Genomic DNA, 27,572 nt, shown 5'->3' on the forward strand with positions numbered 1-27,572 from the left:
TACACCCAATGCTAATCGGCGCTAAAGTAGAAGTACACTTTCCTACAAAACCTCATGCTGCTTCTATTAATATATCTATTGTTTCACTTTAAATGTTCCTTATGTTGAGTAAACAGTTCTACTTGCACTGTTATAGCTTGTTCTAAACTGTCAACAAGATTTTACTATGATTCCCAAAGATGTATTGTACTATAGACTTGTGTGCGCTTATATTTTAAGGTTGCCATATTCACAAAGGGAATCTGTGTGCAATATAATGCCTCGTCAGCGAGGAAAAACACATTGCAGCCAGGCCCCACCCATGTGCATGCTTCGATTAGAAAAGCATCTACCAAGCAAACAATGGTCATGATGTCTCCAGATGTATGTTGGCAACCAAGATCCTGAAAAATGGTATCTCCAATAATCCCCTATTTGATCTGCTTATTTCAGGATATAGATAGTATTTTGTCTAATTAAATTAATGGCCACCCCCCCTCGTGTGCCCATCACTCATTGATTCGGTGAAACACTGGGGCTGTGAGAGAAGAACGAAGATACGATGTGAATTCCCACTGCTTGTCTGAACCAACTGAACTGTAGGCATTCTTTTTACGGGACAAAAGGGAATTGGTGTGTTTGCTTACTTTGGATCGGGCCTTCCCATCCAGTTAACGTGCTAAATCGGTTTCTTTAAAATATATCCTCGATCTTGAAATGCTTGTATAAAATCCACTCCTGCAGAATGTTTACATTGTTTGAGCATTTCTTTTTTTTCCTAATAGATCAATGTTTCTCAGGACCCCCTGGGTATAGAGTTGCTAATACAATAGCAAGTTTCTGTTTCAATTCACCACCTGCTGGACTAATAGTGCCTACTAACCTGTTGAGAATATCATCAGAATAAAATGGAATTGTGTGCACTGAGAGGGTGGATCGAAAAAGTGCAGCCTGTTTGTTTTAGACTATGCTCATACTCCATTCTGCCAATTTCTAGAGGTGGAAAGGATTGGGTTATAAGACTGGTTGTATCAAAGCTCGGTGTCCTCTTTTCCTGAACCAATGAAAGATGTGTCATCATTAGTTGTCCTTGGAACCTGGGGAGCTGCTGGTTTATACTTCTTGTTTCTTCATTTACTATAAAATCATTATTCTTGGCAAGTCACTGTGTCTATTGTCCTCGATGTGGACGTTTTATTAAAATGAGCTTGGAAATATAATTGAGGGACCTATGACAATGTATAGTAGCAGCATAATTCCCGGGCTGACGTATGGTCTAGAATTGCTTTCAGAACCATATGTTGATTGGGTGGATAAGATAGATGGAAACATTTTAAGATCAATTATTGGTGTTCCCGGTTCCATCCCGTGGAAGCCCTTCGCTGTGAATTGGGCCTTCAATCAATTTGATCTATCTGGCTTTTAAAGCGCTGTATGCTATATCGCTCACTGTCATTGGCTATACCTAATAGTAATACAGTACTGGAACTCGCATTGGATTGGGGTTTGAAGCCCATGGCTTAAATGTTCAACGGAAAAAGAGTTATTTTTCCGCTGAACCTTTCATACTTTGCCCCCGCCCCCACCCACACATCCCTAATCTTGCAGCGGCACACCTTGCTGTGTGCCACCGATTTGCAGTGTCCCTGCAACGCCTGTTCCCTTTCACTTCCGTGATCGGGATCCGGCACCGCAGGGTCCTTTTTTCATTTTTTTAACTTTTTACGGGATTGGCTGCGGATGACACCCCCACTCACAGTAGATTGAACGAGTGTGCGGGGGACAGCCCTGCAGCCCTTGCCACTGAATGGGGGATTTGGTCGAACTTTGCGGCCGCTTGAAATTTTCGAACGGCTGAAATTCAGCCAAATCTCCCATTCAGTCTTTTATTTTAAGACATTTTGGATGATTCTACTCACATCGACTAGATCACACGTATCCTGCTTAAACCCATTTATATTCGATCTGAGGACTGCTCTCGCTCATCTGGTTAATATTGATTTAATCTATCCCTACCTCGATATTGGGAGATGCTCAAACAGAAGACACAATGTGGGATAGGTCGGAGAATATTAATAAACTTAGCAAGGAAAAGCGATATCAGGAATATAGTAGGCAGGGATTTGAAGTGGGTAAGCCTTGTACTTGCATGACAAAAGTCTGTGGCAACAAGTTATGGAGTCTGTTATCTGCGATTTAATATTCTGCCTACTTTCAAATATATATTTAGGTGGCTGGTCAAAAGTACCCTATGAAGAGAGAGCCTGTAGACTATGCCACCAAGAGGTAGAATATAATCGCCATACATTAACGCAGTGTCCAAGCCTTACTCTGCAATATCAAAAAGGTTACCAATTATTGGTCTTGCATATGGAGGATATACAAGACAATCAATTGTGGAGTGTATTGGTGGGAACCACCTCATTAGTAATCGCAAGGAGGCGACAATAATGAGGGGAGTTATCTATCTCAAATAGCGTTTGCAGAATCTAAGTCTGGATATTAATGGGGTAGTGTATTAATATGCCTTCTTGTAGATATATTTGTAATTGAGTAATGAGATTATTTTTATATAACAGTTTTTTTTATTTGTATAGTGTCATTAAATTTTTATGGATTAAGGGTTGAACAGAATATTGTATTATTTGCTTTTATCGGATGACATTTTGTATATAGTGATTGTGAATTTGTATGAACTGAACTATGTAGCTGTTTTATCATATATTGCTTGAAATGTATTTTAAAATGTTAAGGTGCTTAGGGTTTGTTTTTAACCAATTGCACAATAAATAAAAAAATAAAACAATGAGCATTTGAATTCTACAGATGTAGACACCTACTGGTCTCTGTTAAGACGGATTTCTGAACTCTGTCCTGGTGGCGCAGAAGTTCAGAAGGCCAACCTAATTACTTGGAACAGGGTAACCTCTGGACAAGCCAGACCAATCAAGGTAGCGATCGCGGCGGTCAAGACTAGGTCTCAAGAGGGGTGAGGGTGACTGAAAGCCCGCAGTGCACACACAAAGCAAGAGCGCTTACAAACTACTCCAAACAGTTGTTTATATCAAAAATAGATACACATTTATTCTAAGGCCTTGAAACTAATAACCACAGTAAAAGCAGCAATATACAACGATATTAAACCAACACATACACTATCCACCCAATATATATACAGAATACACAGTTTCACAGCATTAGCAGCACGAAAGATGTTATCCACCTGCAGGGGAAGGAAAACAGGCAGTGCGAACCAATGCGTGTGATATGTCCGCCTTCTGAGGCCCCTAACTAGATGGTAGTCCAATCCCTACGAAGAGTGGAGCCTAGCGCTCAAAAGTACCTGCACACGCCGGTGCCAATGGGCAGAAGGTGAAGCTCTTCAGAGGACGTTGGACAGCTCTGTAGGGTGCCCTAATGAAGGAGAACACGGTCCGCGACTCTAGCGCAGCCTCCACTGTGAGGCAGAAGTAGGGCGCGAGTACGGACAAGGGGAGCTGTATTTACAGCGGGGAAAAGCAAGGGGCACTGCAGGAGGGCGACCAGATCCTAGCTAATCTACTCACCGGTCCCCGAAGCAAGCAGGCCCGAGCTTCTCCTCGATAGATGCAGCTTCTGGCAGGTTCTGAAGAGCAGGGAACGTCTCGTCGTCGTGCAGAGTAAAAAGACGTCCCGATCGAAGAATCCTGCACAGTTTTGTCGCCACGGCAGGGCAACGGAACGGCCGGGGGTATTCAAGCCAAACGAGCACCGTTCACCTCTAGCTTAGGGTTGCTAAGCAAACGAAGCGTGTGAGCGTGCCCCGGACTCAGAATACCACCCAACCTGTCGGCGATTACAGAGCAGGACTCCTTAGTAAGCTGGTCAGTCAACTGGATGGCCCAGAGACACTTCCGAAGGCTTATGGCAGGAGTTGATGAAGGTGCCGGGAATAGCTGGTCCTGCTATTCCAATAGGTCGAAGCGCCAGTACAGGCCTTCTTGTTCGATCTTAGGTGGAAAGGGCTTCACCGGACGACAGCAATGAGGAGCAGAAGTTCTTCAGGGGGTCACCAGCGATTCCTCGGTCCAGCCTCGTGTTCGCAGGATACTTGGCTCCTGTATCCCTGGGTTCGTAAGAACTCAGGAGATCGACATGGTAGTGGTGTTTCCAGCTCCCTCTTATCCACGGTTCCCTTCGCGCCAAAACGGAGGGGAGCCAATGGGAGATCCGCTCATCAACACACATACCATACGTGGACCAATCACGGACCACAGTGGTCCCAGGCATTCACACCACCCTAGACTCTCTGGCACCCAGGATGTGTATTGGGACCAGACAGCCCAGCCCACATCCTGGGGGCACTCAAACGACATGTAGAAGCCCGCGAAAGCAACCACGTTTCGCGGGAAAGTACATGCCCAAATAAGGAAGGCCCCGGGTCGCCGGACCTGGGGAAGGTGAAGGGGGCAAGACGGTCAGTGGACAAGACAAAGGAGCCTCGCGGCCTGGCCATTTTGGGAGCCAGGCCACCATTTTGGGTTCAGTGCAAAAACGTGCTCAGAACGCCAAAAGGAGCTCAAAATAAACAATACGATCGCTGCCACCATTCGAGTCCCTGAATGACTTGCACCGATCAAATACATTCCTAAAAGAGTATCTAGGGTCTGTAGAAGGCTAGAGACCCAAGAGAGCTGTAACTTAGCTTACAGTGCCCTCTTGTGTCGTGTTGCACTAAAATGGCGACACGATTAAAGAAACTACGGGAAACCACGTTCCCCGGTACTGACTGTCTTAAGGGCATGTCAGTTTCCCCATAAGAAAGGAGCGAAAGCCCAGAGAAGTGCGGCAGAAGGCTGTACTTCTCTGGCAAAGTCAACAAGGTTAAAAACAATAGCAAAAAGTTTAGGGGTTGCCACATGGAAGGAAAATTCCCTACAATAACGAAATCTTTCCTAACAGTCTCGAAAAATGATTTTAAGAGCTTATTTACCTTCTCAGGGACACTTTACAGTGAGATTACCAAGAACATGGTGGTATCCCCATTACCCCCAGGTGCTTAAACATCTGTATGTCCCCTATATGACTCTGTATGTCCCCTATGTGATGTCTTCCTATTCCTGTAATCCCTATACTAGAGCTCCAGGTGACTAAACCTCTGCACCCTGGATTGACCCGAGATCTCACCTAGACTCATGCAGACTTCTTCCCACTGTGGACCAGAATTGCGCCTAATCTGTGGCACAGTGGCCATCTCCATTTTAGTGGTGTTCTGCCCCTGTGCCGCAACAGTCTGGATCCTCTACTTAAGTGTCTTTACCATACAGGGGACCTAGCATGCCTTCTGCCAAGGTTCCAGGCAACCCTTTCAGGCATGGTCTAGCTTTGGACACACGTTATTTAAGTATTTTTAGACTTCTTTGGTTGCATTTATGAAAATTTAACATTTATAACCAACAATCATTACTGCATATAACGCCCAGCTTGATGTTAAAAAGTGGCTTCATAATAAGCTCTGAGGTTTTCCGATGCTTGTAAGACCAGCCTTTCTGAGTTTTACTCAGACACTGTAGAGGCTTTCGCCCTTTTATCAACATACAACATTTAGAGTTGTTAATACATTTTAAGAGCTAATTTAGTGCTTTCCAATTTATTAAATTGTAAAAAGTATGTGTTCTATTGAAGTGCTGCCATTGCCACTGCAGACTCGCAGATCACACCCCGGAGTGCTTGTAAACACAGAAGTATTAGAGACATGGGATTAACAAATACTTTTCCACTTACGAATTACAACATTCATAATTGATTCCCAAATTTCATTTTAAAGTAGTGTTGGACACTTGCTTCAAATGAGATTTTGGCTAAGAGGAACTCTCGAGATATGATATAATGTTCTAAAAGGTTTTGTCTCTGTATCCCTTTTTGTCTTCTTAGAGAAAGTTTAGTTCACTCGCAGAGTTATTATATACCAGTTTTAGTCTGCCGGGTCAGTCAGCTGCTCAACAAAGTATAAATGTGTTTGGATTGGTGTATTGCATCATGGCTCTGCTCTCTCTTCGATTGCTTTTGTGCTTGCCCAGTAACCACCTGGAATCAGAGCTTTGCTTTTCCTAGACCCTTTTATTCCCATTGACCTCTCCAAATGTGTGCGGGCTACCTTTACACTGTAGAGTTATTATTCCCTCAGCATTTGGGCACTGCATAGTTAATGATCAAGTAGGCATACATGCACACAAAGTAAACTACAATATTTTGCAAAACAACATTTATGATCCATGATCTCGTTTGAGTTCCCGTTGTAAATGCATTTTTCCAGTTCATTTGACCATTTCAAGTCTATATTATTAAGCAGATAATAAGGCATGAAGGTTATGTGGGAAAAACAAAAACTCTTGAGTGAGCATCGATACCTAGTTCTAGTGCATTGGTTGTCTTATGCGGGAAACTCAACTCAAAATTTTAAAAGCAGTTGTCATTTTAGTCCTGCATTTATTTCCAGTAGTGTAAAATGACTTACTTGCAGTGGCGGCTCGAAACATTTCACAGCGGTGTGGAAATGTTTGCCAGTAATTGCATACAAGAGACTGTAGTTAAAAAAAATAAATAAAAAAAATAAAAAATATTGGGTTACAATTATACATTTTTGACCCAAAAATGGGTAAACATATCTGTGGCAAAGTACCCTGCACTTAGGCAGCGGACAGCATGGGGATGTTTCTACAGACACCCACTGGTCCCCTCGGGGGATCCCATAACCTCGGGTTCAGAGGGTTCAAATGGGAGAAATCAGCATAGTCTTCGTGGAGACTGCAGCTACTTCCAGCCAGACCCAAGCTCTTGACATGAAGATCGACTACTTGTTATTTGCAGGTAGCGAAGTTGTAACATTTCAAAAACACGTGCAGTGGGTTTGATATATGTATCCTTCTGGCAGTGCTGCCAGAGGAAGCATTGTTACATGCTCACAAGGACCTGCGTGGTTTTGGGGGATCTCTGCAAATACATGTTTGCAAGTTAGAAAGACATTGAAGTGAGAAACAAATGTGTCACTGTCTCCTGGGTGAGGATTCAAATCAAAATGCTTTGTCCTCCCGCTCTGGTAAGTGTCATGGGAGTGCACGGCAGGCTCAAAAACCAATTGATAAAACAAGCCCAGGAATCAATAATGAGTGCATGATTTGCAAGGAAAACGTCTTATTACATGCATATACATCCTGGAAGGCCAGTCAGCTCTGTAGAATTAAAAACACCCTCAACACGCCCATATTAGTTACAGTTCTTATAGATGAAAACCACAAAACATTTGTTACAAATATTGAGTGCATTTTAATCCCACACTCCCCATTGGCTAGTCCCTATACAAAAATCTAAACAATCTATAGAACCCAAACCCATTGGTTAGTAAACTACTCCTGATCATTTTAATGTTGCCCCCAACGGATTACCTAATTGTGTGGTCTGCAGAAAATACTCAATTTTGATTGGACAACATTATTGATATTACTGTTGCTACAATAGCCTTTTCCCTTTGGCTAGGACATGACCGAGATGACCCAATCCTGAAATGAGTGAACAGTGAAGTCAGTACCGTTGGGCCTAAAATATACACAGTATTACTTTCTCATGAGACCAGACAATTTGGCACCCCTCAGCGATTCTCAGACCTTGCAATTGTACATTTGGCAACACCTCAGGTGACTCCCATCTTGAAACATGTTGCTCCCCTAGCACACATCCTCCCATGTCTCTCTTGGGAACTAAGTGGCTTCATAAAAAAACACAGCCACGGTGCTGCTTCTGAGGACTAATTTCTCTGATTATTTTCTCTATTTCATTTCAGCTGCATTTCCAATGGTCCGATCACTCCTCAATGGCGGAAGTATTGTTCATTTCCCTGGCTAGACTTTGTTCACACAAAAATGTGTCCTTCACTGCCATTTACATTTATCTTACGTTGGGAACTAAGCTACCTATCTGCTGCCTGAAACATCTGTGAACAGCTAAATCTTGCAACAATAACTAATCTCTGCGTGGCGCTTCACCCTTTCTCCAAGGGCCTTGGTCATCAGAAAGCTTGCGGGAAAGGCAGGAATATGATCTAGTTAAATGAACAGGACGGAAGCTCAGAAATGCAGTTGTGTCCTAAATGACAAAAAGCTAATTCAAAATGGCAGCGCTCTGACTAAAGTGACAGGTGGACCTTATGCTATTAATGATTAATATCTAACCTTCTTAATGCTTGCTCTACCAGGCACTTCAGACATATATTCAACACTAACATAAAGCTTGCCCTAATACAATAATGGCTCAGTCTAATTCTTTCCACTACAACAAAGATATCATCCACTTCAGTGATGCTTGCTAGGAAACCTTTGAAGTGCCATATGCCTAAATGCTACATACATATAATGGTCAGTTTCTTCTGCTGCCCCTCATTTCATTGTTTAATGCTTTCTAGAGTGTGTCGTGTGTCAAAACTTTGTGCACTTCACACGTGAAAACAAATGCTAAAACAAATGATAGGAATACTAACACTAAAAGGGCCAGTGGTCCATGCTAATAGAATGTAGGCAGCCTGAACCTCCTCCCACGTTTGGGATGTTGCACCTGTATGCCAACGGGAGTTACACGGTTTCAATTTCATCGTGGGGAACATGCTGTAAAGTGCACAAACCCTTTCCCAGGTTTACCACATAGTTTTCAGACCTCTGATTCTCACGCTGAGGCTCTATACAAAACGGCAACCTCTACAAGGCAGTCAAACTTAAGAGCCGTTGGCTTTTGCGAAAATGTTATTGTTAATAATCTTTTACTCATAACTTATCCGGGCGAGGGAAAGTGTGGCCCAGACCCAACTTCCTCCCAAGGGTTCAAATGTTTTTTAATGTTAAAAACAAACTCTTTCTCCAGCGTGGGGTCTGGCATGGATTCACATGCTCATGAATATTCCCCGTCGTCAGGCTGGGAATCCTCGGTAAAGAAAAAATCAGTATCAGTTTCGTTTCTGATCTGTCTTTCTTAGTAGTAACCAATCACTGATCTCTGGGTCATACTGCCCCCAGCCAATGACTGCCCTCTCCCTAAGCCCCGCCTCCGGCAGCCATCCTCAGATTTGGTAGCACGCCAAGTGGCAGAATGACGAAGTGAAGAGCCGCAGAGGGGTAGGTGGGAGGGTTTGCATGTGAATCCATGCCAGGCCCATGCTGGAGAACAACAGTTACAGGTAAGTAACTTGTTCCTTCTCCAGCATGGGGTCTGGCATGGATTCACATGCTCATGAATAAATGAATACATAGCAGTATACACATGCACAACCACGGGAGGTGGCAACAGGCTCAACATTAAGCATCTCTTACCTCCTCACCAGGTTCACCTTAAGCGAACAGGTTGCGCAGCACTGCTTGGCCGACCCTGGACTCCTCCCTGGAGTCCCGATCGACGCAGTAGAATCTTGTGAAGGTGTGCGTCGACCTCCACGTAGCAGCCCTGCAGATGTCCAGCAGGAACCAGACCCCAGGCACACCAGACAGCAACGCCGTGGTAGCAGCGATCGCTCTGGTCGAATGGGCTCTCGGACGGCCGGGCAGCGGTCGGTTTGCCAACCGGTGACAATGCATGATGCAGCCGGAGAGCCATCTGGAAATGGAAGTCTTCGAGAGAGCCTTCCCTTAATTCACAGATCCAAAGTTCACTAACAGTTGTGTTGGGAGTCCTCGTGTTTAGCTCTCGAGTTTTTTTGCTGCGTTTTCACGCTTTTTCAGAGATTTTCTCATTTTTTCAGTTTAACCGAGCCTCAAGCTCCACCGTTTCTACTTCCGATAACGGGGACCCGTTTCGGAATTCTTCTATGCCCCGCAAGGGTGAAGTTTTCGTCGAGTTTACACTTCTTGGGGGATTCAAGCTGTTCAGGTGCTGCCCTGGATGCGGATTACAGAACGTTTTCAAGGAGGACGAGCATTCGCAATGCCTCTACTGCCTTCATGAGGACAAGACGCACGTGGAGAAAGACTGTGCGCTCTGCAAGAACCTTTCGGAACGGACCAAACAAGATCGTCATTCCCGCCTTGCCGCCTGGCTGGTGAAGGGCACAGCAGGTGAGAAGGCGAAGAAGAAGTCTGAGTGGGCTTCTAAGTCCTGTGAGGGCGCCCCGGCGGTCCAACAGAAAGCCAAGCACCGCGAGTCTGCGGGCACCGGGAGCGCCGAAAGGTCGGGCTCTTCGGTTGCCAAGCAGGGCGCTACTTCCCCAGCACGTTCTACCACGAGCCAGCGCTCTGGTTCGGGGAGGAGGAAGTCCGAGAACCCGGGTAGGCCTCTGGAGCGGACCCGGTCGATCTCGAAGGGGGAGCGAGGCGCTGACCCGTCCCCAAGGCGAAGGCCCAGGACGCACCTAAGGTGGTGAGGGCTTTGATCCACCCGGCAAAGGCCTCTACCGAAGTGGTCACTGCGACCCTGGCGAAGCCGGCTGAGACTACCCCTGTGGAAAAGCCCTCTGGGCCCAGAGTATCCCTGCCACCGCGGAGGGAATCCTCTTTCCAGCCCATCGCTAAGACCCCCGTGAAGCCCCCGGCAGAAGAAGGAGGGGGCCGGTGGCTATTACAGACTCGGAATCAGCCTCTGAGGAGGAACTGGTGGAAACCGAGAAGGGCCTCAACGAAAGGTCCTTAGGCCTCAACGAGAGGTCCTTAGGCCTCAACGAGAGGTCCTTAGGCCTCAACGAGAGGTTCGAGAAGGTTCGATCCCAGGGGGCGGTCCCTGCTGACGTGATTGAAGATAGCAATGACGACGACAAACGGGGCCCAGTGGAGCGGCCATCCCGTCCGTCGTAGCCATTACCCGAGCCCCAGGATAGCTTGGCCGCCATTTTGTTGCCAATCCAATCCTTATGCACCGAGATAAGGACGAGATTACCACGGACCCCGACGGAGGATCCAGACCCAGGCCCGTCGGGAAGCCCTCCGAACAAGCGGAGGAGAGTCCACCCCGCTCCGCCCTTCATGCCTGCGAGACCGGTGGACCCCTCATCCCCCTCGCCGGACCCTAGAGAGGATACAGCGACGGGGACGGACGATGACGGCGGCGATGACACAGCGGACATCCCGTTGTCACCCCCCACGGGCGTCTCCAGCCGACGAAATTGGATCTTTCCACGCCATGATAACCAGCGCATCCGAGCTCTTCCAGCTCTGCCCTGAAGAACAAAAAAAGGAGGGGTTTTTGTACCAACAACGAGAGGCCAAGAGGAAGACAGTCCTTGCGGTGCCTTTACTCGACGACATCTGGGACGAGGGGCTTGCTGTCCTCGAGAACCCTTCTACGACACCAGCCAAGAGGGACAGGTATGAGAAGAAGTACTGAGTCCCCGATGCCGCCCCCTTGTGCCTCAGGACCCAGCCCACGCCGGACTCTGTCGTCTCGGCAGCGGCTAAGAAGAAGGCAGCAGGTGCGACGGCTTCAACTTCCACTTCCCCGCCGGACAGCGAGGGCAAGAAGTTGGACTCTGGGACGACGAGTCATCTCGTCGGCGCCGACGAGGATTAAGCCGGCCAATGCCTTAGCGATCGTGGCCCGCTACGACAGGGAGCTCTGGTTCAAGATAGCTCCCCTGCTAGACTTCCTGCCTGATGACAAAAGGGCAGAGGCCCTAGAAGAAATTATGCAGGAAGGCGAGGTGCCGTCGGATCACGCCATAACGGTGGCAACGGACATTGCCGATACCGGATTTTGCCAACTGGGCAACGGAGTTTGCCTCCGGCGATGAGGATGGCTCAAGGCGACAGACTTTCGCCAGGACGTCCAGACCAGGGTGTTGGACATGCCGTTCGACGGCAACAACCTTTTTGGTAAGGCGGTAGATGAGTCCCTACAGGCCATCAAGACTGACTCGGAGACGGCCCGGGCCCTGGGGGTGCTTCAACAGCGACGGCCCTTTCGGATCTCCGGAGGCAGACAGGGTGCCTCCAAAGGATCCATCGGTGGCTCCTCCACTTACCGCCAGGCGGCCCGCTCCTCTTCCCAGGAGGCCTACAGAGGTCGCGGCAAGCAAGGGGGTTCCCGCCGCCGTCGCCAAGGAGGCCAAGGCGGCAAGGCCGCCTCCAAGCAAGACTGACCCGGCCGGGTTGTCGGTCCCCCACCAAAGCACCCCAGTGGGAGGCCGGCTGACGAAGTTCGTCAGCGTGTGGGAGTCCATCTCCACCGACCGTTGGGTGTTGGAGACCCTGGCCAACGGGCACTGCTGGAATTCCAAAAGAAGTGCCCTTGCATTCCTCCCGTGGCCAGGAAGGAGAATCACGTCCCTCAACCAGTGTTGGAGGTAAAGGCGATGCTCAAGAAAGGTGCCATCGAGCTCGTCCCCAGAGGGCTCCGGGGCTCCGGAGTGTACTCAAGGTACTTCCTCGTCAAGAAGAAGACAGGCGGTTGGTGCCCCATCCTGGACCTGCGTCGCTTAAACAAGTACATCAAGGCACAGAAATTCAGGATGGTCACCCTCCAGCACGTGCTGGGACAGCTGGAGGAAGGTGACTTCCTGTCGTCTTTGGACCTGGAGGACGCTTACTTCCACATCCCTATTCTAAAAAGGCACAGGAAGTTCCTCAGGTTCGTGGTTCAGGGTCGCCACTACCAATTCAGGGCCCTACCGTTCGGTTTAAAGTCGGCACCCAGGGTTTTCACCAAGTGCCTGGCACCAGTGGCGCGGCTGCGTCGGCAGGGGATCTACGTTTACCCCTACCTGGACGACTGGCTAATCCGGGCAAGGACAAGGGAACTCGCCGTCGAACACACGGCGAGGACTGTCCGGTGTCTCACGGAGCTGGGGTTCGCCATCAACTACCCCAAATCCCACCTGGTTCCATCGCAGACAGCACTGTTTCTGGGAGCGAAGCTCGATACAGTGGGGCAATTGGCCTCCCCTTCAGGGGAGAGGACCAAGACCATCCTGGGCAAGGCGCGGCGCCTGCTAGCCACGGACGTGGCCAGGGTGAGGTCCATCAAGTCCCTCCTCGGGATGATGTCCTCATGCATTTATCTTGTAACCCTTTGCAGACTTCGGATGCGTCCGCTACATGAGTTCCTCGACGACCGCTGGTTTCAGGCGAGGGGCTGTTTCAAGGACAGGATCCCTCTCGACGAGGAGTCGGGCGATCTTATGGTGGGGCATCCGTGCTCACCTCACGACAGGCATGGAATTTCAAATCCCGGCGTTTCAGGAGACGGTGACGACGAACGCCTCTCTGGAAGGTTGGGGAGCCCAGACCGGAGACCTCCACGCAAGAGGCCTTTGGCTCCCAGAGGAGAGGTCTCTCCACATCAACATTCTGGAGCTCTGAGCAGTGTTCTGGGCTCTCAAGTTGTTCCTTCCGTCCCTCAAGGGCAAAGTGGTGAGGATCTTCACCGACAAAACCACCACGATGTTCTATATACGGAAGCAAGGAGGCACCAGATCCCCAGCCCTATCCAAGGAGGCCCAGGATCTGTGGCACTGGGCCGTCGCCCAGGGGATGTTTCTGGTCCCCTTCCACCTGGCAGGAATAAAAAACACCATTGCGGACTTACTCAGCAGGGAGCTGCGCTCGTGCCACAAGTGGGAACTGCGCCAGGACCAAGTGGATCGACTCTTCCAACGATGGGGCAAACCCCAGATCGACCTGTTCGCGACAGCGACGAACTCCAAGTGCCAGAGGTTCGCCAGCAGGTTCCCACAGCCGAGGAGCATGGGCGATGCTTTCTCGTTCCCTTGGGACGGCCTGTTTCTATACGCTTTCCCTCCGTTGCCGTTGCTGCTCCGCCTCATCAACCAGCTCAAGAAGTCCAGGTGCAGGATGATCCTCGTCGCACCGGCGTGGCCGAGGCAGATCTGGTTCCCGGACCTTCTGGACTTGTCAACGTCTCCACCAGTCAAGCTGGCGGCAGACAAGGATCTTCTCTCCAGAGAAGGAGGCGCCATTCTCCATCACGACCCACAGTCGCTGAACTTGCAGGCCTGGCTCCTGCAGCACTAGAGTTTGGAGGGTACGATAACACGGTTGATTGCAGAGAGGTTCTTGCAAAGGCCAGGGCGTCCTCAACTCTCAAGTGTTACGGTCATAAATGGAAGAGGTTCTCTGTCTGGTGCCGTGCACAGAAGATTAACCCTCTGCGGATTACGGCCCCTCAAGTGCTGCCGTACCTACTGTTGCTGGCCAAATCTGGACTGGCTCACGCCTCCATAAAAATACATCTGGCTGCCATCTCCCGATATACCAGGACTACGGGACGGGCGTCCATGTGGTCTCATCGCCTGGTAAAGGAATTTATGAAGGGACTATCCCGATCATTCCCGCCGGTGAAGGCCCCTGCCCCGGCGTGGGAGCTTAATGTGGTGCTGACCAGACTCATGGCAGACCCATTCGAGCCTATGCATTCGGCGCCTTTGAAGTTCCTGTCGGGGAAGACGGCGTTCCTCGTGGCCATCACCTCTGCACGACGAGTGGGAGAGATTCAGGCCCTATCTTGCAAGCCTCCATACTGACTTTTCATGACACGAGGGTAGTGCTGAGGACGCACCCCTCCTTCATGCCCAAGGTGCTGTCAGACTTTCACCTCAACGAGCCCTTGGTGTTGCCAGTTTTCTTCCCGTTGCCTTCGACGCGGGGCAAGAGGACTTTGAACTCGCTGGATGTAGCTAGAGCGCTGAAGTTCTACTTGGAACTCACGAAGAATTTTCAGAAGACGTCACAACTGTTAGTGAACTTTGGATCTGTGAATTAAGGGAAGGCTCTCTCGAAGACTTCCATTTCCAGATGGCTCTCCGGCTGCATCATGCATTGTCACCGGTTGGCAAACCGACCGCTGCCCGGCCGTCCGAGAGCCCATTCGACCAGAGCGATCGCTGCTACCACGGCGTTGCTGTCTGGTGTGCCTGGGGTCTGGTTCCTGCTGGACATCTGCAGGGCTGCTACGTGGAGGTCGACGCACACCTTCACAAGATTCTACTGCGTCGATCGGGACTCCAGGGAGGAGTCCAGGGTCGGCCAAGCAGTGCTGCGCAACCTGTTCGCTTAAGGTGAACCTGGTGAGGAGGTAAGAGATGCTTAATGTTGAGCCTGTTGCCACCTCCCGTGGTTGTGCATGTGTATACTGCTATGTATTCATTTATTCATGAGCATGTGAATCCATGCCAGACCCCATGCTGGAGAAGGAACAAGTTACTTACCTGTAACTGTTGTTCTCCAGCATGGGCCTGGCATGGATTCACATGCAAACCCTCCCACCTACCCCTCTGCGGCTCTTCACTTCGTCATTCTGCCACTTGGCGTGCTACCAAATCTGAGGATGGCTGCCGGAGGCGGGGCTTAGGGAGAGGGCAGTCATTGGCTGGGGGCAGTATGACCCAGAGATCAGTGATTGGTTACTACTAAATAAGACAGATCAGAAACGAAACTGATACTGATTTTTTCTTTACCGAGGATTCCCAGCCTGACGACGGGAAATATTCATGAGCATGTGAATCCATGCCAGACCCATGCTGGAGAACAACAGTTACAGGTAAGTAGCTTGTTCCTTTTTCGATTGATTTCATTCACTGTTGAAAAGGTGCATCTTGGTGCACAGCGAAAACCGCAGCCTGATTGTGCTCAGCTTGTTTCTAATTTGGTGCAGAACGTCACAGATGTGCCTTTTTGGTGGGTTGGTGTAAATTCATGCTGTTTTTTGAGGAAAAAAATGATGAAGTAGGGGGTGCACCTGGGCCCAAAATGTATCTCCATTGCTGCACTAATGTTTTGCCTTTGGGGGCAGATGGGTGCTGTTTTGCACGCATTTGCCCCCAAGGAAGTCAACAAAAGACCTCTTTTATTTGAGGGAGACTTGGAGGTATCAGGGGGCTGGACCCATGCCTGTGGGCCAGCCCCCTTAGCAACTCCACTCCCCACCCCCAAAGGAGGGGCAGATACTTTCTGCTGCCCTGGGGCCCAAAAGTGAGGGGTTGGCCCATTTTTACACCCCTGGGAAGCATAAAGGAGCACTAGACCACCAGGTAATTGATTTTGGTGGTGCCTCCCCACTCCTACCCTCCAAAGCCAAACTGCCTCCCACCACCCAAAAAAGCCGCAAAGGTGTAGTGCAATGTTGTTTGCCTACTTTGGGGGTAGATGGGTGCTGTTTTGCAACCATTTTCCCCAGGAAAGGCAAAAAAATATAGAGCACTATGAAAGGAGGCATACTTTCGGGGCATGAGGGGGCCGGCCCCGTGCCTGTGGGGCCAGCACTCTTGGAAATCTCCCAACGAGGGGAATGGGGGGGTAAAATTGAGGGTCTGGCCCAATTTTGCCCTGGAAGCAGAAAGGAACACTGGGCCATCTGGGAAAGGAATTTGGGGGTGGGGCTGTTTGGCTGGTTGCCCATCGCAGCACCCTCAGCGGTCCGGGATTTCTGGTGGAGGATGAGGGCATCCCCCCCGGGTTGCCCCATGACCCCCAGTGGGCAGAATGGCAGTCGACCCACGTGCAAGGCAGTCGCCCAAGGCTTTGAGCAGCACCCTCAGCCGTCCTAGCGGTCTGGCCGTGCTGCGTTACAGGATGGGGTGCCTGCCGGGCATTCCTGGAACCGGCACTGGGCTTGCGGATGGTCGACCCACATGGGAAACAGGCACCCAAGGCCAAGTGCAGCACCCTCAGCCGTCATGGAACACTGGCTGTGCCGCTTTACAGCTTTTTCCCTTTGGGGAGGGACGGGGACCCCAGCAAGACTCCCTGGGACCACTGCTGAGCTTGGAGACAGGTGCCCGGGGCCAGCAGCAGCACCTCCGGCCAACCTGGAGCTCTGACTGTACCATGTTAGAGGTTTTCCCTCCTGGGAGGGAGAGGGATCCCACAGGGTTGCCACATGGCTGCCACTGGGCTGGGGGGCGGTAGACCCGTGCGAGACAGCCAGTGGCAGTACCCTCAGCCGTCCTAGAGGTCTGGCCAGGCTGCGTTATGATTGGATGAGGACCCTGCTGGTGATCTCTAGCACCGTTAGTGGACCTGGGACAGTCGACCCACATTGGAAATGGGCACCCAAGGCCAGGGGCAGCACCCCCCCAGCCCACCTCGAGCTGTTGCTGTGCCACGTTACAGTTTTTCCCTCTGCGGGGGTGAGGGGTGATGACCCTGCCAGGGCTCCCTGGGACTGCCGGTGGACTTGGAAACGGCCGACCCGCATTGGAGACAGGCGCCCAAGGCTTAGGACATCTCCTTGACCATGCTGGAGCTCTGGCCTGGCTGCGTTACAGCTTTCCCCTCCAGTGAGGGATGGGGACCTAGCCGGGTTACCCTGGGACCGCCGCTGGACTTGTGGCCGGTCGATTCACAAAGGGAGACAGGCGCCCAAGGCCAGGGACATCACCCCTCACCATCCTGGAGCTGTAGCCTGGCATTACAGGTGTTCCCTCCAGCGGGGGATGGTGCACTGTGACCGCCGCTAGACGTTTGACTGTCGACCCACATGACAACCCACATGGCAGAAAGGTGCCCATGGCTGGGGACATCACCCCCGACTGTCCTGGAGCACTGGCTATGCTGCGTTACAGCTTTTACCTCCAAGGAGGGACGGGAACCCAGCCGGGGATCCCTGGGACCGACCACTGCTGGACTTGTGGACGTTCGCCCACATTGTTGAGAGGCGCACAAGGCCGGGGCCAGCATCCCAGGCCATCCTGGAGCGCTGGTTGTGCCGTGTTAAAGCTTTTCCCTCCGGGGAGGGATGGTGACCCTGCCCGGGCTCCCTTGGACTGCCTCTGGACTTGGGGACAGTCAACCCTTTTTCTTTTCCCAGGTAGGCACACTTACATATGTGAGGTACCGTTTTCTTCAGGATAACTGGTAAAGTGGAAGGTAGGACATGTGGTGTTGCTCGCATGTTTCTGTGGTTTCCTGGTGGCAAATGTCTGAAAATTTAGTTTTTCCCTACAGTCTGGACTGGGGGTATAACATTTTAGGGCGATTCATGCAAGTCGGACCTCTTTGGATTTCCATGGGTGTCTTCTTTTCAGAAATGCATAGGGTTCCCTGCTACACCCCAGGCCCAAATCTGTGGCGTGTCCACAAAGCCAAATTCAGTCTTCCCCAGGGCGTTTGATGTACCAGTGGTTTAGCCTTTTCTCTTTGCGCCCAGTTCAGTAGGCCCACACATGTGAGGTACCATTTTTATCGGGACACATGTGGTGTCTTTTGGTTTTGATAATGTTTTCATACATTTCCTACTGCACTTTGTTACACAACCTTTTAATTTCCCAAATAAGACCTACGTTTAGTCGCTGCTTTAGGCACTGTACACTTTTGTAACCTGCACAAGTAACCTATCGTTCAAAAGGTATTGTTGTGCTCTTTCAAAATATGTATGCTTGACATTCTTCACAACATTAGTTTTCCTTATTTTCAAATGCCAAGTACGTCTGTTTAGGCCGTCACCATAAAAATCATGTGTAACGTGGCTCAGTTTTTGGCTCGTGGTATTGCTTGTTTTGTGAAACCTTATGAAAAATGTGAGTTTTCCTAACTAGAAGAGTCAGGGGAATGTAGCAATGAATTGCTTTTCTCAATATTCACAGAAGCCACATGTCCAGCACATACTTTCTTTCTGTCACTTTTCCAATTCTTTCCCAAACTATTGCCTGACCTGCGCAAATGACCCCTTCCTTACCTTGGAATTTTGTTTTCATTTCTGAAATGTATGCCTTTCTGTGCTCCGATTGAGCTTTCCTACCCTATTTTCATTCCGTCCAAGCATGTCGTATTTCTTTTTTTTTGTACAAGGGCAATTTTTGACCTGGTGCTTACACCCTGGCAAACTGCACTTGTCATGGTGCAATAGTTTTCTAATGTGTCCCATTGTTTTTAAAAATAGGTCAAACTTTTCCCTAGTGTTAATACCGTGCAAACGTTGCACTTGCACCAGTGCAATGTTTCTGTGATATGGCCCCAGCAAGCCAACTTTTTTCCATGTTGTTTTATAAAAGGCTTCCTGACTTAAGTAATGCCCTTTCTAAATAGCTGTATCTCTTCTTAAACCATTTTCATGTATTCCACACTCTCCACCTCCTCCTTCTTGTCCTTCAATCCCTATTGCAAGTGCATGGAGTTCTGGACCTGTGTCCATGGGTGTAGGACATGGGGTGGGGACAGAGGGGAGAAATCCCCCCACACAATTTTAAGTGGGGGGGAGATACAATGGCTTTTATCCCCCCCAGAATATGTGTTTTGCTGTGTGCAGTGCACTGTCTCTGCACCGTCTGCAGTTGCATCTTGCAGCATGTAAAAATATCAGTCTGCAAAGGTACAAGTTCTGCAAACTGTCTGCAGGCTAAAGGTACTTGCTGCGCACCTGTGCTTTTGGAGCATGCCTGAGCCGGGGAACAAACTGCACATGCCACTGCGCAGTGCACTGCTGCACAGCCTCAGCCTGTGTTTTTCCAGGACGAAGTCAAGTGGAGGAGCAGCCAGGCAGAGACGCATGCTCGTGCTGACTGAAAAGGCTCGGCCGAATTATCGAGGGATTGAGAGAGACAGAGGCTGGACTTGAGCTACGGCTACCTAAGGTAAGTGAAGTGTCATTGTGTGTGTGATGTGTGTCGGGCCCTGCTGGGCAGATACAGTCGTTTCCTAACTTTCACCATATCTGTCTGCGAATTGGACCTGAATAAATTATACACACAGTGGCCCCCCCCTCTCCCAGGTGCGCCTGGCATGGGGAGGATTTATCCAAATCCACGAAGGAAGACAAATAATACACAGCGGCGGCACTGCCGTTTAATATTTAATTGAGAGTGGGACGTCCATGGGGTTATGTAAACAGAGAACTAACCTAATCAAATTAGCATCCACCAGAGACTGTTCTCGAAGTCATGCCAATGGCGGGCCCGTGACGCCAGCCCATTCTAGGACTATGATGCACTGCACAACCACGGATGTCGGCGCATAACACAATTGTTCTATGTGAATCTATCTATTCCTGACCCTGGAAGTGGTTGTGTTGGAGTTTGGGGAGGGGCTACCCCAGGGACACAGCGTTTAAGGGAGCCTGGGGGAGTAAAGGTCCATATGAGGAGGTGTATTTTGAGAAATGTCTTTGAACGGTTCATATGTGTTACTGATGTTTTGCCAAAAGAAGTGGACGTTTTCCAGTGGTGCTGCCAGAATCTTCTGTGTGTTCAGCGCGGTCATAGGTTATGGCTGACCAGGCCAGCACTGGCACGTGACGTTCTCTACATCACTGCGAACTTATTACACTCCAGTCCCCACACCTGCAAGCTTTCAGCTCCTGCCACGAGTACCACGCTGCGTCCCTGGATACTAGCAAAAGCTTTTTACACTACCCACCAGAGTAATGTCCTCATACTGCTTAGAACTACACACTCTCGCACTGCCCATCAGTGCAAGCTTCTCACGAAGCCAGCAAGTGCATGGTAGTCACACTACCGACCAATTGCGAGGGCATCCCCTATTTCCCAACGCAAGCATTTCAGACTGTCCACTAGTGCCAGCTTTTCACAACTTCATCCGTGGCATTTTTTTATTAGATTGCCCACGTGGGCGGAAATGAAAAGCATTTCTGGTATGTTTGCAAGTGGCCACTTCCCATTATGGGCAGGTAGGCAACACATGGTGGTAGACCTCGGCTAGGGTGGAGGAAGCGTAACCGCACCAGTATTTATACTGAGGACTCCACATACTAGTGAATTCTAATAAAGAAATGTAGGTGAACTTAAATCACACCATGCCCTGCAAAGTTGAAAAGGTGGGTGATTTGAGGTTTGTCCTCCATGTTGGAAGCTTGTGTTCTCATCATAAGGTGTGTGGTAGAAAGTGGAAGAGTTCCAGAGTCACAGGGCTGGGCCACAAAGCAAACGCCTACTCTGAGCATTGTACAATAGCGGCACAGGATGATGAGTTTGGATGGATTGTGGTGAGGAGGTATCTGGGGAATACCATATCATTTTGCTGTCAGTGTCTTAGAACTGTCCATTGTATCCACGTATGTATGTATGATGCACAGGGCACTGAAAAACGTTAGTGCTTTGACCTGAAGCCGGCACACATTTGTATGTGTAGTGTGGCCCCTAATGTTTCTCTTTTGGTGTATGAGAATAATGCGCCTATCTAGGTGTCTGGGATTATGTTACCTATTTGGGATTATGGCATCTGAGCCTCCGGGACAGTGACAGCTATGGGAGTGTCTGTGGCTACAGTATCTGAGCACCTGTGACTATGGCATCTGACTGTCTTGGAAAATGGCACCAATCTGGGTATCTGGAACTACTGCATCTGAGCATTTATCCTTATGGCACCTATCAGAGTATCTGAAACCGGTATATTACAGGGTGCGTGGTTCGATGTGATCTGGGCATCTCTGGGACTAATGCATTTTGGTGTCTTGGGAGATGGCATCAGAGAATCTCTGTAGCATGATCCCCCTCTGACCCCAAAACAGTAATGACCCAGGCCTTAGGTGAGATTAATTAATTCATCTTTTATTACATGCTGGGGAACCCTGTTGCACTTACCCCTCTGAGTCTGCCCCCTCCCCTCTTCTTTGTCACTGCACTTGCATGTTCTGAATATCCCAAAGCCTAGTAGGACCGCTGTTTGGTTTATTATTTATTCATTGCCTTACCATTGTTTATTTGTTGCCTTGAAAAGGCCCCATGGTGTCCCCTGTGCCCCCCAGATGTTATGTGTCTCCAACGCCCCTGCCTGTGTCTTGCATTATTACTATCCTAATCAAATCTTCGCACATCTGGACCATGACTCAACTGACTGACTACACTCCTGCCTTCGTCTTGCTAATTGCTGCCCCTCTGTCTGATCAGATGGCACAATGTATTTATCGGCCTTTCTTATGTATCCTCTCCCCACAGTACTCGGAGACAGCCAAAAGACTTTACAGGCATTTACAAATCCATAAAATAAGGTAAATACATGTTGAGCTTCAGGCGAGTTTCTAAAGGAACAAGTGCTTCAAAAACATGACCTCCTCACCTGCTGTCCTTGCAGAGACATTCAAGAATTGTGGTCATATTGAGCCTTTCTCTATAATATTGCTTCAGCACACCGAGACTTTATTGAGCTCCTCTCAGCCGATCAGAATGTTTAGAACGTAAACAGTCTTACTTCAAAAGAAGGCCGGAAACAGCGATTTATGGCCAAGATTTGTTTCACCAAGACAGCTCCTCTCTGGGAGGCCTTTTTTTAAATTTTATTTTATTTTTTTAACTGCAACATTCAATTTATCTGACCAAAGAGAAGGTAAAACCTAAGAAATGCTTTAACTTTTATAGAGAAACCGTTTCGTTTTATTTATTTTTTAATTTTAATACTCAAATGTAAGCCACATGTAACTTACTAACTCGGTTTACTTTAGTCACTATTAAAGTCACGTTTTTTACTTTGCCTCCAAAAGATGTATTTCTGCTACTGGTATGTGCTAATCGCCTTCTAGACCCCGGGAGGTGTCATGCTCACATGGAATAATGAACCTTCCATGGCCTTCGGCTTCCCCTCTGGCCATACTTTGGTGGCAGGTCATTATTCCACGATAATGACCCATCGGCCCCTCCCTCAATCGATAAGGCTATAATAACACTTATCCTACCCCTTTACAAGAACAAACACCTTATGGGTGCTCTACAAATGTGCATCCTAAAAAATGGTTAAAATGCTTAGTTTACTTCCATTGGTTAGAATATGTAAATAAATGAAAATAGACTTAAGATTTGCATCTCTTTTCTAGCAGTCACAGCTGTCCCATTACTCGGAGAGAAAAATCCAGGAGTTTGAAGAGCACATTGAAGAACTAAGGAAGGATTACCAGAGCCACCTGTGGAAGCTGCGGCGCTTGGATCCCTCCTGCAAAGAACATCCCTGGAAGCTGCGCGGATATACAAGAAAGAGGCAAGCCGATGCCCAATTGCAAACTGGGAATGCAACAGGTACTTCATTTCATGGATGTTAAAAACCCAACTATCAGGTGAATCTCGTAGATATAAAGTTCAGATTCAACTGGTAGGATTTCACCACAAGGGCTATACTAATGACTCCAAGGTATTGGAATGCCATACAACCTAAAATACACAAAAAACGAGCACTGGCTAAGTCAACACCATTGGCTTTTGTGTAGGCTTGGGGTAAGCATGTCAGCACTACCATAATGCTACTACCTGGCCATAAAATGGCAACACCCGAATGCTGAGGTTGTCTAATGCCTATGCCAGATCAAACACTGTTGTCTTTTCCAGAGCTCGTTTTTAACAAGAGTTTAGTGCAAGGAACAGATGCAAGGATACACATATAGCTTTGACATCAAGTGCCAGAACGTTGACCTTTTTGTCATTTTTATTACACTCGGAGCTAGTTTAAAGCTCCAAATAAGCATTTAACCCCACATTGGTATCGCCTTAAATGCACAACACTAGCATAAAAGGGGATCCCAGGGGGTTGTGTTTTGAATGGACAGGGATATGTGTCGGACTGGCCATAACTAGGGTCGGTAATGAGGTGAAAACCCACCAGCTGCATTTCGCTCCTCACATCCCATTGCTCCTCTCTTCGTTTTCCATGACAATAGTTTTGGCCTATAGGCAGTGCATGCAGTGCCACCTAACGGCCAAAAGTAAAAGGTACCACAGAATTTCATTCCCACAAAAAATAGAATGCCTTTTAGCCACAACCGCCATTGAAACCGAACTCTGAACCCACACAGAAATATACGTCTTAAACCTCTTTCTTTAGTGTGTAAAGCCAGGCACGTGACGCATAGTAAAGGGCATAGAATTAGTTCCCGAGAAGACCGGAGTGATTGTTATTAACACAGATTTTCTGATAAGAGGCTAGATTTACTCTGCCACTCAGATAATGAACAGAACCACATAAGGATGGCAGAACCACATATAGATCGATGGCTTTGAGGAAAATACGAGCCTCGAGGGATTTAATCATGCTTCCTCAGTATGGGGGTAATCTGGTCCTACCTTGCTCCTGTTATTGACGTTTCCAATTTGCAATCCTCCTGAAATGACAGACCGACCTCACGATATTGATTACCAGAGCTCCAATGTCTGTAAAATTAAGTACGAGACAACTATTTATTTTAAAAAGTTGTTATTCCAGTTCCAAAACTGGATAAACAGTGTATTTCTCTGGGTTTTTTCTCCTTATAGCTCTTTTCTGGCTAAGCAACAGGCACTTCAGCAATACATTGCTGCACATCTCCAATGTTCAGGAAAAGATGTGTTTTACCATGCTTTGCTTAAGTTTTACTGGTCCATCGAGCCCTTTATGGTGACGTGACTACAGGAGGTCACTGCGTAACCATGCGCATTAATGAACACATGAACTGTATAAAAGTCATGTAAACGCGTGCACACACATGGAGATGCTCCGGTCTGAATGTTTTAATCAGAAACCATTTTAAAGATAATTCTGCACAGGTTTACTCATTAGCTCATAAGTGGCATCAAATGATGTGCAGCCATGAAGTAGCAAATTAGTCAAAGACTCGCATGAGCATCTCACTTTTTATTTGTGTGTTTACCCAATCTCCTCTTCGAAATATGGGTTCCCTTTTTACTTTTGGCTATTAGTTGGTGCCGAAGGCGCTGCCTATAAAGCAAACCTGTTGTCATTGGAAGTCAAGATAGGAGTGAAATAACATGCGAGGAGGGGAACACACAGTTGTGCGTGTTGTTTGGTTATTACCCACCCATTGACTGTCCCTGGGCATGCAAGTCCCTATGGCCATCTCCACCACTACCTGCCCCTCCTCGCCCAAAACACTGGGATTTCTTTGAGCTAGCTCTGTCAAGCAGTAACCTTAATCTTTGCTCTCTGAAGGCACTGCCAGTGTTATTTCAAAGCTTTCTCTGAAAGTGAATGGTTTAATTACAGCTGTAAATGAGCTGCTGGTATCATAAAACGCTCTAAACCAAATATGCCTTCAGCTACTTTAAGCAGCATTTGTGTCCTCACACCTGAAGGCCTGTTAAGAAACGAGCATTAGTAAAGCCAACAGTTTTGGCTTGTGTATAGATTTGCCAGCCACGTATCATATGCACAGATGCTTACACCTTTTCCCAGTGTTGCCATCTAATGGCCAGTTAGTACCATTATGGCATTGCATGGCAAATGCCGATCCATGTATACACAAAAGGCGAAACTGCTGCCTTTGCCAATGTTTGTTCTGTATGTGAAGACATTTTGTGTAACAGCCTATAGAATATTGTCCAACATTTAAAACCCCCAAAATTGAGTAGCACTCCCTCCAATCCGAGGAGTTGGACGCAGGGTGAAGGGGATAGGGCTGGCGAGCACGGTGTAAGGGCTTTGATGCAATTTTGTAAAAATACACTGTACTAAAGAAATGCCACTGAAAAGTAATATTACTATGCATTTTTTATACAGTCGAAATAGATGGTTTTACTACAGGTGAACAAACAAGGGGAATGAAGGGTACTTTCCCAAGTAAGAAATCTTATAAAAAATGCAGAATTGGTTTGGATATTTTCAAGGAGACAGATACTTAGACACAACGCGCTCTGACAGGCTGCGCTCTTTTCGCTGTCTGGCTATGTACACAACACCAGTGCAGCAGCTCTTGCTGCCTGACTCCAACAGGATGAAACTCCCACCGCCCCGCAGGTGAAAAACTCGCCTTGTTGCTGGGAGGCGACTGGAGCCGTTTGAAGATGGCCCGGATGTCCTGTTTGCTTAAGTCACTTCCTGGGGAATTTTATTTTGTGAAGATCACTTTCGGGCCCTAAGAAACCATGATTAATATCCGAGCATTGCATCATTGTTCCTTAGATTTCAGGTCAACAAGGCAATTTCTAAAATAAGAGACTTTTTATAGGCAAGAACTGTGACTTTAAAACACTGATGACTTTTCCAGGCGTTTCTCGTGTGTTTTGATACACCTTCACTGTTACCACTCCTAACCAGAGACCACAACGCTGCTCCCTGAATAGCAAGCTCAATTCCTGCAGCGATGAGAGCAGTCTGTCGCCACGCTGCTAGTGCGTCAAAGCATGTTAGTAGATGTTTAACCAATTCAAGCTGGTTGTATCCATACAAATGACATAAACGGTGGGTCCGTGGTATATTAATCCAGGCTCCAGTAATTTCAAGTGTTTTTACCGCATTCATTTTAAGCCTCCGGTAGTCCCACAAATGACATAAACGGTGGGTCCGTGGTATATTAATCCAGGCTCCAGTAATTTCAAGTGTTTTTACCGCATTCATTTTAAGCCTCCGGTAGTCCCAGACCAAGGAGTTACCCACAAACTGAATAATGTAGTTCGGGATTTGCTCCCTCGTAAGAATGTAATCAAGGAATAGGGCACTTCTGCTCTTGGAGGTGAGTTCCACAATCTGAGGTTCATGATAGAATGGCAATACAATGGCTCTCACGGCTACCTTTATAGCGCTGGAGTTGATAACTCAATAGATTATCCAAGGCCACGCCATGCCATCTACCGGCAACAGAGATATTCGCCAAACACTATCTTGCATGAATGCAACCTTGGTCCGATGAAATAGCTTAGAGTGTCAATAGGAGTATTGGCCAGTTTCCAGTAGATGTTCAGACAAATAAGCTGACCTCTCACCACACAAGGAACCAGATGAATTCAAGTTAAATAATGTCAATCGGAATACGCACCAGAAGTCGAAACAGTTTCCTCAGCAGTGCAGACTCCAACTTGGATAGTTCAGTGATGTTACCAAAAGCTCCGCTTTCTACACCGTACATAAGAGTCGGAAGAAGCTTTGCCGAGTATAATTGATCCAGTATCCCGACAAAATAGCCCCCGCCACTGTGAGCCATTTTACCCAAACTTCCCATAACTTGGAAGTATTTTAACTTAAGATGTACTAAGTGTCTAGAGCCTATTCGTATGCAATCATGTAGTAAGCCAGGATACTTGTATTCACTGGCCTCCTCTAAGGCCTTCCCCTCCATCCACCAATGGAAGCATTTCGATTTACAGGAAGGGAGGGTAAAAACCATAACCGTGGTCTGGTTTGTATTAACAACCAAGGAATTAGAGTCTCAGAATTTCTTTTGCTGATTTAGGGATGCCTGTAGTCCAGCTGGGGTGAGATCCAACAGCACAATGTTGTCCGCATAGCCCATCCACTCAAGCAGGATATTTTCCAGTTTCAAAGCAATCGATGTTGGACTACTCAATGCCACTCCCATATCTGCCAGATACAGATTAAAGGATGCATCCCTGCTTCAATCTCTGCTGGATAGGAATCCATGTTGTGTCCTAGCAGTTTAGTATAGCCACATTTTAACTCTGGTGTTATCATGAAGAGCAATAATCATTGAGAGCAAACCAGTTGGAATACTCCAATCAGTTTTTTCCAAAGCCTGTTCCTATTAACAGAATCGAAGGCCGCACTGTAGTCCATAAATGCCACATAAACTGTCCTCCATTGAATGCTCCAAGCCTGCTGGATGACAGTTAGCAAGGCAAGATAGTTTGTGGTCGTGCTGAGGCCCTTCTGGAAGCTTGTCTGATTTAATGGGATGATGATGATATCAGAACGACCTTTAGAATAAGCCCATTTAGCCCAAATAATATTCGTGCAGGGTAGCATTCCATC

General features: G+C 48.1%; 1 protein-coding gene across 1 annotated transcript in view; it reads left to right on the top strand.

Moving 5' to 3' along the window:
* LOC138545618 (uncharacterized) overlaps positions 1 to 27,572 on the top strand; it is a 122,090-nt gene that overhangs the window by 70,446 nt on the left and 24,072 nt on the right. Inside the window, exon 4 of the mRNA XM_069642078.1 lies at positions 22,702 to 22,900. Coding sequence (XP_069498179.1) covers positions 22,702 to 22,900 — 199 coding nt within the window. The remainder of the gene's footprint in view (positions 1 to 22,701; positions 22,901 to 27,572) is intronic.

Source organism: Ambystoma mexicanum, chromosome 1q (assembly GCF_040938575.1).
Source record: "Ambystoma mexicanum isolate Mex_15411 chromosome 1q, UKY_AmexF1_1, whole genome shotgun sequence".
Taxonomy (NCBI): Eukaryota; Metazoa; Chordata; class Amphibia; order Caudata; family Ambystomatidae; genus Ambystoma; species Ambystoma mexicanum.